This window comes from Diadema setosum, chromosome 14 (genome assembly GCF_964275005.1).
Source record: "Diadema setosum chromosome 14, eeDiaSeto1, whole genome shotgun sequence".
NCBI classification, from domain to species: Eukaryota; Metazoa; Echinodermata; class Echinoidea; order Diadematoida; family Diadematidae; genus Diadema; species Diadema setosum.
In genome coordinates this window covers 33,701,991-33,714,354 of record NC_092698.1, presented here as the reverse complement: position 1 = coordinate 33,714,354, position 12,364 = coordinate 33,701,991, and the positions used below count along the sequence as shown (strand labels likewise).

At 39.8% G+C, this 12,364-nt stretch overlaps 1 protein-coding gene across 1 annotated transcript; it reads left to right on the top strand.

Moving 5' to 3' along the window:
• Positions 1 to 1,167: 1,167 nt before the first annotated feature.
• Positions 1,168 to 11,588, top strand: LOC140238302 (ankyrin repeat and MYND domain-containing protein 2-like). Its single transcript, XM_072318237.1, has 10 exons — positions 1,168 to 1,256; positions 3,192 to 3,256; positions 4,429 to 4,567; positions 5,176 to 5,349; positions 5,890 to 5,975; positions 6,905 to 7,113; positions 7,670 to 7,805; positions 8,740 to 8,868; positions 10,123 to 10,285; positions 11,479 to 11,588. The coding sequence occupies exons 1-10, from the start codon at positions 1,217 to 1,219 to the stop codon at positions 11,586 to 11,588; spliced, it is 1,251 nt and encodes a 416-aa protein (XP_072174338.1). The 5' UTR covers positions 1,168 to 1,216.
• Positions 11,589 to 12,364: the final 776 nt, after the last annotated feature.

Here is a 12,364-nt window from a genome sequence, read left to right as displayed (position 1 = left end):
TGCCGGGAAATGTAAAAATCATGTATTTCCACGGTATTACGGATACATGTAGATGATGAATATTCATGATGAAGCGGGACGGGTGCCCAAATAGTGCTTACCATCTTTTTGACGGCGGCCATATTGAAATTCAAAATGGCGGCCAATCGCGTGGTAAGGGGGGCGTTTCATGAAGGAACTTGTCGGATAAAATGTCCGGCAAGTCAATTATATCCGACAAGTTCAGAGAAATCAGCCAATCAGACTAAAGAATTTCTCAAAACTTGTCGGATATAATTATAATATAGTATAATATAATATATATATAATTATTATATTTTATCCGACAAGTTCCTTCATGAAACGCCCCCAGGGGGTGTTTCATCAACGCTTGTCAGCGCTGACAACTTGAATCACCATAGTAACAGTCAGTGACCAGAGCATCTCAGCCAATCAAAACCACTGAGGATTTTGCTGAAATTGGTCAGCACCGACAGTTGTCAGCGCTGACAAGCGTTGATGAAACACCCCCGATCCGGCAATTTTTGAAATCAGCGCCTCAAAATACCCATATAATATGCAAAATTTCATACTTTCCGCCGGATGTGAGCATCTTTTTCACAATTATCTCCCCTACTATCAGAACTACGCGCAGTGAAGCCCTACGCACCAAAGAGCGTACTTCGCTTCAAGCATGGATCAGGGTAGTCTAGCTTCTGGACTCTTTTTACTCGTAGCCGTGATTGTACGCGACAAGCCGTATGAGGGCGTGACAACCGAGGATTGCGATACGCCGAGAACTGCGATACCCGAGAGCGCGCAGTCTCTCGATTATCGCAATCAGAAAATTTGCGCCCTCTCTTGGTTTATCGCACCAAGGAAAAGGGGACGGAGCCCAGACTAGGATCAGGGAGGTGAGACCTCTCACCTCCCTGCATGGATCGACCCTAGGTCCATGCTTCAATTCCTATGTATCTTCCATCCAAGCTTCCATCCATCTCATGCAGCATGCACCGCACGCGCGCAGCTCGCCCGATCCTTCGCTCTACTTCCTAGCTTGTTGTCTGTACGACAAGCCGTACCGTGCGTGTGAATCCAGAAGAAGCTCGAAAAGGTTGAGCAACCTCAACAACGCACGTTTAGTAAATGCACTGTGTAGCTCCATCGCATCGGGCCTCCACGATCACATCACCTCAACGTTCGAAAAACGAGAAATCAGTCCGATTCATCTAACAAGATGGAAGCCAAGAAGGAACTTTTCGAAAGAATTCAGGCTGGTAAGAAACATTTCCGTAGTGAATAATTAAAATTTGATAATGAACAAAATACAGTCAACATGGTCAATACACAAGTCGAATGTGTACTCTGACTGTTGCTCACAACTGCTGCCTGCCTGTGTAAACGACTTCCAGGACTATCCACTCTAACAACAAAAAGTCCGCTCCGCGATGCAGTCGTGGATGCGATAGAAAGTGATTGAGAGATTGAGAGTGGACCCTAACGTGCCTTAGTAATATTAATTTTAGTCTATTATACTGTTAAAGGGCTAAATATTATGCAAATTCATGTATCTAAATGGTTTAAATACTTCAAATTTAGCCAATCAATAGGTACATTTTCATTGTACTGTTCAGTTCCTCTTCGTTACAGATTCCAATTGCGGACTGTGCGCTGCATTTTGAACGAGCCTTCCCGATCCCATTTCCATTCTTCACAGCTAATCACATGATACATTAACTAAATCTACTGTATTACATGGTATTATGAGCTGTTACTTTCCCGAGGGTTTAATTTTCGCGAATTGCGCGAATCACAGTTTGCAGTTGGATCGCGAATTTAGCAACATGCGAAAATGCCACCATGCGCTGTGTTAACAGAGCACTAACGTCGTTTAAAGCGTCGATTCGCGAAAACAACATCTTGCGAAAGTGTCTATAGAGGTCAATAATGATCATGATCATTCGCGAAAATATCTGTACGCAAAAACAGCGTATACAGTATAATGTGTTAGTGTACACGGCCCAGGCGTTTTTTTTTTTTTTTTTTTTTTTTTTTTTTGCATGGCATCTTGTGCGTGGGGCTAATGACACATGTTCGTATTTGTGGAAAGAGCAGTTGTGGAGGCTTGTTTTGAAGACAAGTTTTGTCTTTAGAACTTACAAACTTTAGAATCTGTGTAACTGGTATAGATCTATTGCCAGAGACAATGACCGTTGACTGAGCTGTGTAAATGTAAATCCTAAGGACAACTTCACCCTAAAATCTATGTGTGGTTTGATTGAATGCAATGATAATAATGATACTAACCCCACCAGCAACAGCAACATGTATAGCACCCCGGGGTTATAACATTACTAAATACAGTTAAATTTTTAGAAAAATGGGCAATCTGTTCAAAACTTAGAAAACTATAATAGATTTTCTGCAGCCATTACTTGATCAGTTGATGAGGGTTGACTCTGGCTGGGGTGGATGAGGGGCTCTACTGTCTGAGAGTGTACTACTTGCATAATTTGTGCTGAAAGGTTATGTTGGGCCAGGGGAGAGTCAGGGCTGCCAACTCTCACGCATTGAGCGTGAGACTCATGCAATTCGACCAATTTTGACTGTCTCACTCTGATAAACGAAATCTCACGCTAACCCCCTCCCCCCGAAATAGAATGTACATGACTACAAAAATAAATATATCTCTAAATTCTCTGATATTCCGAATATCGATATGCCCAAGCCCAAAATTTCGAGATTTTCCTGCGCGGTTGTAAAGCTTAACCAATAATAATCGTTTTCGGTTCGCGCGCAAAGATGAGCTATTGGATCACGATTGGTTTCTACCTACACCACGTGAGCGTAGCTTGTACTTTTGGCAAATTACAGTACATGTATGGCTATGACGTGTGCTTTACATCGCTTTACATACACTGACTGTGTACGTAGTATGTACGTACGTACGGCCGCACAGCAGGCCGCCCAGGCACTAGCCAGGAGGTCGCTCCGCTCAATCCCTCGCAGTGTCTCACGCCAAACTCTCACTCAAGGTTGGCAGCCCTGGAGAGGCTTGTTCATCATTTAGTTACTGTCTCATGCTGTATACACTTCTGCTGCCATGCTGTTCTGGGAATATTTTGCAAATGTGATGAGAGCTGTGAAACAATTTTCATGTCTTGTGCATGCTCCATAATCAAAGTTGCAATGCTTGTTTCTTTGTACACTAGGTGACACTGAAATGGTGAGGCAGTTGATTGGAAGTTCAAATGTGTCTGTCAACTGTGTGGATGATGTAAGTCATGGAAAACTTCATGTGCTGGTCCATCACATTGATATATTTTGTTTACTGATGCCATTTTATAGAGCATTAATAATCAATACTGCCTGCCTCTGATGAACTTTGTGTGTGAATAGAATGATAAAAATAAAGCCGTAACTATGAATGGTAGAGTGTCATAATCAAAGTAAGCACTAGTTGATCACTTGTCATTTTAGAGGTGATGAACAGAATGTCACAGTTTTTTCTTGAGAATCATGAATTTGTTTAAACAGTCTTTTCTTGAGCTATTGTATTTTATGTTACAATACTTGCTTTTACTATGCTATCAGCCAAGAAGAAGGCAACCAATTATCCTTGTCCATTTAAGGGGATGGTATAGTGTTGGTGGAAATGAGGATTGGGCTTTTGATTTTTTGCGAGATACCAAGAAACCACTTATGAAATAATACAGAGCATACCATTTTAACCTGTTGGGGATGAGTCCCGAGTATACTCGGGCAAGTGTCCATGGGAAAAATCAAACCGTCCTCAACAGGTAGAAAGTAGAAAGTAGAACAAACTGATCCTAATAAAATACCAGTTGGTCCCACCTTTAATAGGATTGCTCTGTTTTGGATATCTCAGCCATTTCAAAACCAATTTTCATCAAATAAATGTTGACTTCCTCTTGAAATTACATGCTCTTTCATACTTCATTAGACGTTTCTCGTTACCTCGCCAAAATGTTAGAAGCCTGAAATTAGGTCTCAACCAAATAGATATGATCTACTTAGCTGCAATATTTGCAGTTTACAATTCCAAATATTCTGATCCAGAAAGCAACATGGTTGATATTTAGGTCTGTCTACTACAAACTGTACATTATGGCTTCTTACTATAAGAAACAACATCTCCCCATTTAGATTTTTATTTATTTATTTTTGTTTATCATGAAGTAAAATGACTTTCATTTAACCCGTTGAGGACGAGTCCCGAGTATACTCGGGCAGGTGTCTATGGGAAATGCATGTTGTTGCAAAATCAGTCCGTCCTCAACGGGTTAATAACATACACTTGTATGTGATCCTAGAGACTTGGCTAAGCAGAAAAGTACATCAGAGGGATTGCCACACTCCCCCCCCCCCCCCAATATCACTGAACTTACATTTGTACATCCACCATTATTTTCGTTGTGCTCACTACAGCATGGAATGACTCCACTACAGAATGCTGCATTCAAGGGCAACTTTCCCATGTGTGAACTCCTGTTAGCCCATGGGGCCGATGTCAATGCAAACCACCATGAAAATGGCTACACTACTCTCATGTTTGCTGCCCTCTCTGGTAAGTCTCCCTTGTTCATCGAGCTCACCCTTTGACATATTCCCCGCATGAATATTTGTTGAAATAATTTTGATTACTGTACTTCAAGCAAAGATACAGCGTACTGTTGAAAGAGTTCAATGTGTGTCATGTGTGGTTCCTGTTACAGTGTAGGTGTCAACTTGTTTCATCTTTGCTTGTGGAATTGTGAAAGATTCAGGTATCTATTGCACCTCAAACTCGGAAGAGAGGTCCTTAGTAAGGCTGAATAATTTTTACTTGGAAATATATTTGAAAAGATGAGGACGGGACAAGCAAGGGGAAAATAGTGCAAGTTTCTTGTGTATCTATGTCCTGTCCAAGTACAAACCGCAATCTAAATGTTGAAAGAAAGCCATTCCAGTCTCCAGATCATGGAGTTACTAGTATACAGGATATAATCCTTGTAACCCACTACTGCTACATATGATATGAAAATGATAAGTTGTTGATTTTTGTATAACTTCTAGGACTGCAATGTGAGCGTAGAAATTGGTATGCTCGTGAGAGAGGCAAGAGCTCGTGTTGTAATCGATGTAAACAGTGGTAGTGCTTTTTTTTTCCCTTCTTCTTTTTTTGTCTGGTACCAGGTAACACAGAAGTGACCCGCCTCATGCTTGAATCTGGTGCGAAGACATCACCAACAAACAGTGTAGGTCGCACAGCTGCCCAGATGGCTGCCTTTGTTGGCCAGCATGCATGTGTTAGCATCATCAACAACTTCTTTGATCGCGAGCAACTTGACTACTATACAAAGCCCAGAGGTAGGCTGCATTTGATTTAGTTGGACTGGGTGACTGTTTGGTGATTCTGAGCAGTGCTGCACTGTAATGGTGGTAAACACTCTTGTAGCAACACATATGGAATTTATTTACAGACAGGATGTCAAATGTCAAGATGATTAGGTGTATATCTCTTGTCCTTCATGCTTTCAAATTATGAAGACTTGTGTTTAAAATGTGTTATCAGATAATTGAAGGATAAATTGCTACCCTTCTCCCTGGATATATGTAATGATGGTTCAATTGCAACTATTCATTATGATTTACTCTGTATATTTGTGCAGACTGACGGATACCTGAAATTAGAGAACATTACATGATAATGGCATTTCTTGTAGAAGGCATAACACTGTATAACATATCTATGCATTCAAGAAAACATATAAAAAACTATAGAAAAAAAATAAGAGCTAGAAACTACATCTTTGATTTATGAGCAGAACTGTTGATGCCCTGACATAAGAGTCCGTCATACTCCTGCACCATGTGTGTGTTCTGATCTTGTTTCGCACCTCATGATAGGTTTTGAGAAGGAGTCCAAACTACCGCCAGCTCTTGCCCCCAGCCTGCACAAACTGATGCTCATGCACAACCTCAACCCAGTAAAGGTAAGGCCGGTATTGCTGGCAGCATTTGTCTTTCAATGGTTATCTTGCTTACAACTTGCTTACAACAGCTTGCTCCTTATTCACACATTTCTCATTTGTATTGTTTAATAATGTCAGTTTTTTTTTCTCTCTCTTTTTTACCTCCACCAAGGAGGTTGTGTTTTTGTCAGGGTTAGTTTGTTTTTCTGTTCATGTAGTAACTCAAAACTTTGGGCACAGATTTCGATGATACTTGCAGGAAAAGTTTATAATGTCACAAGGAACAGATGATTGAATTTTGGTAGTGATCTGGGAATTTTTATGAATTTTTGAAGGATTTTTTATCTTTTGGCAGATAGGGTCAGTGAACTTGGGAGTTCAAGCTGCGCGTATTTGAGGTTTGCATACACGCACTATAAAACGCATGCTCTGCTCGAGGCACCGCGCAGCATGCAGGAAGCTGATGAGGTACGTAAACACAAGGCTTCTTTATCATTGGAAAATTGGGCGATTATCACCATGTCTATATGGATGGAAATGAGCTGCTTGGTGGAGGTCTGCGCTCTCTGAGTGCTTTTCTAGTCTTATCAAGTAATGACAAAATGAACTGTAGCCAGTGACTTATTTCTTTTAAATGATAGTTAGTATAAAGGGATGATATATTACACTGATTGTAGTGAAAAAAGAAAGAAAACTGTACATCCGATTTATTAGTCTTCAACTGCTGAGGGAATATCAGCCAGCACTAATGCTTTATGAAGGCAGGTGAAAGGCATGGGAAGTGATTTCATCATGAATTGCACTTTTGTACCAGCAGTTTAAAAACGTGGACTATACATTAGAATCCGTCTCCCTCATCCAGTTCTGAAGTAGAAAAAAAGAGGTATTCTCCTAAATGTTTATTTATGCTGTCTCTCTCTATTTGATGCAACTTTGTGTTTGCTATGTAGATCGTCCTATACCTGAAGAGGAACGAGAACCTCCTCAATGAGGCATACAAGGTGGGCAAGGTCCTTGAGCACATCTGCGAAAGGCAGATGAAGGCATCGGACACCAACGACGTCCTCGCTGTCAAGATGCATTACCTAGGCGAGGTCATCCGACAGTGCCACAAGTGGAATATGGAGAAGGAGAATGGAACAGACGAATTTGTCAAGTTGTAAGAAATTAACCACTGATAATGTCTTTCTCAACAAATCTTCTTCAAACTTAGTGTAGATGTACATTTTTTTGCCATTTAAATTCCTCAGAATCCTTGAGTCTAGTAGATGAATTTGATTGTACATTAATTTGATTTAATTACAGTTGTTATCATGTAGGCATTTCTCATTTCCTTTATTTGGCATTAATGATTTATCTGGTCTGAACCTCTTATCCACTCTCCGTTTCTCATTCATAAGCACTGATCATTTGGGGCTTACAGCCAAAGGAGCTTGCTTTTATGTATGTCTCGTCATACTTCTCTTAACACAACCCGATTTCGGTTTTGACCGGTTATTATTATAATTACTGTGTATGATATTATGTATGTTTATTCCATTGTTTCTTTACTGACAAGGTTCAAGAATTTGTGCTATTATTCTTGATGTAACATATAGTAGTAAGAAATGAATTGAATTGATAATGAATATTGATACTTTAAAAAATAGATTGAACAATCATAGTTATTACATCTGACTTCTAACCCTTTGTGTGCCTTTCTGTGCTTTCATCAGCCTCTTGCGAGCAAGGGAGTCCGATGGTGCGCGGCTGAACATGGAGAAGATGCTGCGTGAGATCATCCGGGAATTTCCCTACCACGAGAGCGAGCTCTTTGTCCAGATTGTCAGAAATCTTGCTGATGTCAAAGTAGTGAGTACAGTGGTTGAAATTCCTGCTCAATTGCTCCTGAGTGCACTACACTTGAACATATAGCAGAAGCAGTAATAACATCAATGTATTGACTTGCATTTACAAGCTCTCTTTATTTTTCTACGGAACATGATAATGTAGATGGCATTTTCTATGTCAAATGTCAAATCAGAGTCTGAGATGCCACCTAATCTTGGGAAGTGAAATGTGTTGTGCTTTCTGCTTTCTCTGAATGTTTACGTCAAGTTTCAGTCACTTTTTGTGTTAGTATTGATGAGTGTGCAGCCATTTCATGCATAGGGTTTCCTCTTCAAAGGTCATGTCTCATTCCTCCTTCAAATGAAATTGTAAACAAGTTTGTGTTCGTCATCTTTCAAGCTTTATGCTCATTCATGACATACAATTGTGCATTTTGTTCTTACATTAGACATAAATTAGTGATCTTTTGTATTTGAAATCGCACCCAAAGTATCATTACAAAGTGCATTATACTTGTATGTTGATGAGGAAGAATAAGATGAAAACTGACCAACATTCAATGGAGGGTCTGACATGATGTTACATCTGTCTGTTATGAAGTGAGTGAATGTTTGTCAGATTTCTTTCTTCTTGTCTGCCCCCCTTTTTTCTTTTTTCCCTTTTCCCCCTTTTTTTTTTTTGAGATGTATTGAACAGATTTAGTGGGCTTTTTGTGATGTCAACAAAGTAACTACTGGCTGTTTTTTTTTTTTTTTTTTTTTTTATTTCATTATTATTATTATTTTTTTTTTTTGTATTAAAGCCCGAGGTGACTTATTCTCAGAATTGCCCAACACATTATAGTTGGCAAAAAAAAAAAAAAAAAAAAGAGAGAGAGAGAGAATGCAATAATCCTGAAAGTATGAGACCAGTGCTGTAAATATCTTTGTTTGTTTCTGTGTGTGTGTGGATTCAGGGTGACGACCCAACAGCGCTTGGTATTATCACCCAGGCAGTGAATGGGGCACGCAGCCTGGAGGTCCCCAACCCTTGCAACACGTGTGGAGAGGCCAAGGCCAGTAAGAAATGTTCAGCCTGCAAAGCTGTAAGTATCCAGTGTACATGCAGAGATGTTAACATTGCATCCAGGTTGCCTAATTATCCGGTGTTGTTTTTCACAAGACTACTGAGTGAAGTAAAGCAGGATTAAGAGATCTGGTATTGTTTGATAGAGATGTGTACAATTATTGCAAGTGACCATGATTACAGTAACCATGATAAACAAAGACCTCACAGCCAAGTGGTCGACATCTAGTTGGTGCTGTATTGAATGTAATAATTGTATGAAAATTGCAATTGTGAGGTTCATAATGAAAAGGGGCTCATAGAGACTTAGCAAATTTACGTTTCAGAATGGTATTAAAAATAATTCAGACAGAAAACTAAAACTGATAGTGAATTTGAGGGTTCAAAATCATGAATTGTAGTAGGGGTCATAATCAAATATGCATATTAGATGAGTTGATGATGTCATCACTTCAGACTTGTCCCACTTAACTGCCCCCCCCAAAAAAAAACAAACAAACAAACCACAACAAAACAAAAACAAATCAAAAACAAAAAAACAAGAAAAAAACAAACAAAGAAACAAAAAGCAAAATGAAACTGAACTGAACAAAACCCCAAACAATCTTCATCAGTAACTCTCTATCTGACTTTGGCCCCACATAGAAAGTGTAATAATGCTATGATTAGATCCTAATTAATAGTGTGAGTGTAAAGTCACAGATCTTTACATAATCCTTTAGTTCCCAAGGTAAATACAGACTTGACAGGATGACTGTGTATTTCATAGTGTTTTCTAGGGTTTTTTTTTTTCTCCACAATATTAGCAGTGACCCTGGTGTTGTTTTCGAAAGTATCAGCACTCTCTGTGAGAGAGCAGTATTGATCATTCTTTTCTTTGTCTCTGCATTAGTGTCTTACTCCTCTGAAAAAGAACACAAACTTAAATCCACATATTACATTTGAAAGGGATTTTAAAAATTGAAAATCTACATTTTGTTGCATTTGTAAGCTTTTTTCTTTTATTAATGCTCAAAACAGTCATAATAGAGTACTGAAAATCTTCCAGCATTGTAGCCTTAAATAATAAATGTTTAATGCAGTGCAACTTCAAGTCAATGTCCTTACTAGTACTAACAGACTTTAGAAATCTAATACAAGCCTCAGACATGTTTGATGCTGATTTCAAAATGAACCCACAAAAGAGGGAGAATTGATAGCACTAACATGAGAAGCACTATCCTGCGTATCCTCTCGCAGTTGGATGATTTGTGACCTTGGTTGACCTTGGCAGGTGATGTACTGTGACCAGACGTGCCAGAAGCTGGAATGGTTCACCCACAAGAAGCAGTGCAAGCGACTGGCCCAGGAGCACAAAGAGGAGATGGAGATGGAACGGCAGCAGCGGGAGAAGAAGGAGGAGATCGTCCGCAAGCAGAGGGAGGAGATACTGAATGGTGAGTAGGAAGGAGGGGTTGCCATGGCAATGCATGGGTCATATCCATGTGGGTGAAGTTGGAGTGGCAACTTGTCCTTGGCTATCCGTGCAGCTCAAGATGGGGTGCAGTACTCGCCCGTTAATCACAAACCACTTTAGTGGGAACCCCGCATAAGTGCAACAAAACAAATAAGTGCAGCAAATTTTCCATGTGTTATTTCCACCGCTTAATTGGACCCATAAACCACCTTATCAGGACATAGTGTGGCTGGAACTTTCCATTGTCTTTCATCAGTGTCTAAAAAAAATGATAAGTAAATCCATAGAAATAATCACAGGGATACCATTTCCTTACCTGAAGGGTTATCTTCTAACCAATTCCAGATAGATTATGCCTATTGCACAATCTACAATGTAAGCATTTGCAGTTACGCAAAAGGACGTAGTGCAGGCGGTCATATTGAGTGTCGTCAGGTTCTACTCATGCACTTACCAGCCCTTCGGTGCGATACGGAGAGTCACCTTCTTTACATGCGACCCTTACTCTCCTTGTTTGTACATAGTATGCATGTAGTGTGTGACTGTCTGTGTGTGACAGACAACGTAAGACGGAGGCCCGAATATCAGAAAAATGTGCTCATCGCAATCATTGTTGTAATGTGTATGTTGTTAACACATTCAAGTTAGCAGTGCTGCCTCTTTTTCTGCTAAAAAGGGTTTTTGGTTTTTTTTGGTTTTTTTTGATGAAATGAACAAAGGGTTGTTTCGATGATGCATTTGCCAAAATTATGAGACTGCTGTGTCTTTTTTATCGGTGTTTTGTCTCTGCATGGGTTGCATAACTGCATGATTTAGTTTAATGTCCACAGACTAGGCTTCATACCGGCCACCGCTTAAGCAGTAGCATGGGAGAAAAAAACTTGAGAAAAACTTGTCTCCTGACTTTTCCTGATTAAGCGGTGACCACTGTATTCCGATACTTACCGCAATATCCTGTTTGTGAGCTCTCGAATCATAGATTGTATATGGCTTCACAAGCATCGCACAGTGCCTGCATCCTCCGCATACATGTTTTCGCATCACACAGGATGTTTATGCTTGATGTATTCTATAAATTTCTAAACTTGTTTTTATCATTAGCAATTTCTCTGAAAATCAAGCATTCCATGCTACCATTGTAAGTTCATCGGGTTGTCCTTTATGCATTGTTAGGTACTGATGAAAAGAAGCAAGAAACAAATGAGAGTGACAAGCCAAACTCCTCTGAAGATGGAACAGTGCAAGGGGTGACTGAGCAGCTTGCGGGAACAACGGTAGGGTAGACCCCACCCCCCCCCCCCCCCATATGGACTTGAAAGGAACCTGACGTTTGGTGCAATGAGAAACACCTTGGCTTGGGACGTCCTGTGGCAATGAGCTCACAATGTGGCTTCTCTCGGGTGTTGGACTATTTTGATCGGCGCCCTCGTGTGACTTCCGACTAGACAGTGTGACTGGGTGAGTGGGTTTTCACTGGGAAAGCAACAAGCAAAATCTTCACAAACATTTCCAAAAATGCTGTCGAGATGATGATGCTATTTCTGTGACAGCTTTTTGTATTTATTGTGTTGTTGGGTTCACTCTTCAATAGCATCTGTGGTGTTCAATTTACTTCTATTTAATCTTCTGTTCACAATGTGTCTGATTTCTGTTCAGTACTGGATATTGGTGTTGCTGAGTTTTGTCCAGTAATATAGGAAATGTTTTCTTTGTTAACTTTTCCATGTAATAACTTTTTTAAAATATTGGCAACTTACCCTATATGATTAGATATGTTTATGCAAATGGAAAACTGAGGGACTTGGGCCCTTGCTTGAGAATTGTATTTCAAATTACCCTTGCTCATATCAGTCTCACAAACTTTAAATGTGTCAAAATTAAGTACATCTTGTTCAGCAAAATTTGCACAATTTGCACAGCCTAATGTGATAATGTGAAAAACACAAAAATGTATGGTCTTGCTTCATATCAGTGGTGTAACTGAGGGACAAAATGGCTAAAATTTAGAATTGTTTTTGAGTGATGAAATGTTGTTAGACATTTATTAGATAGTTATGGT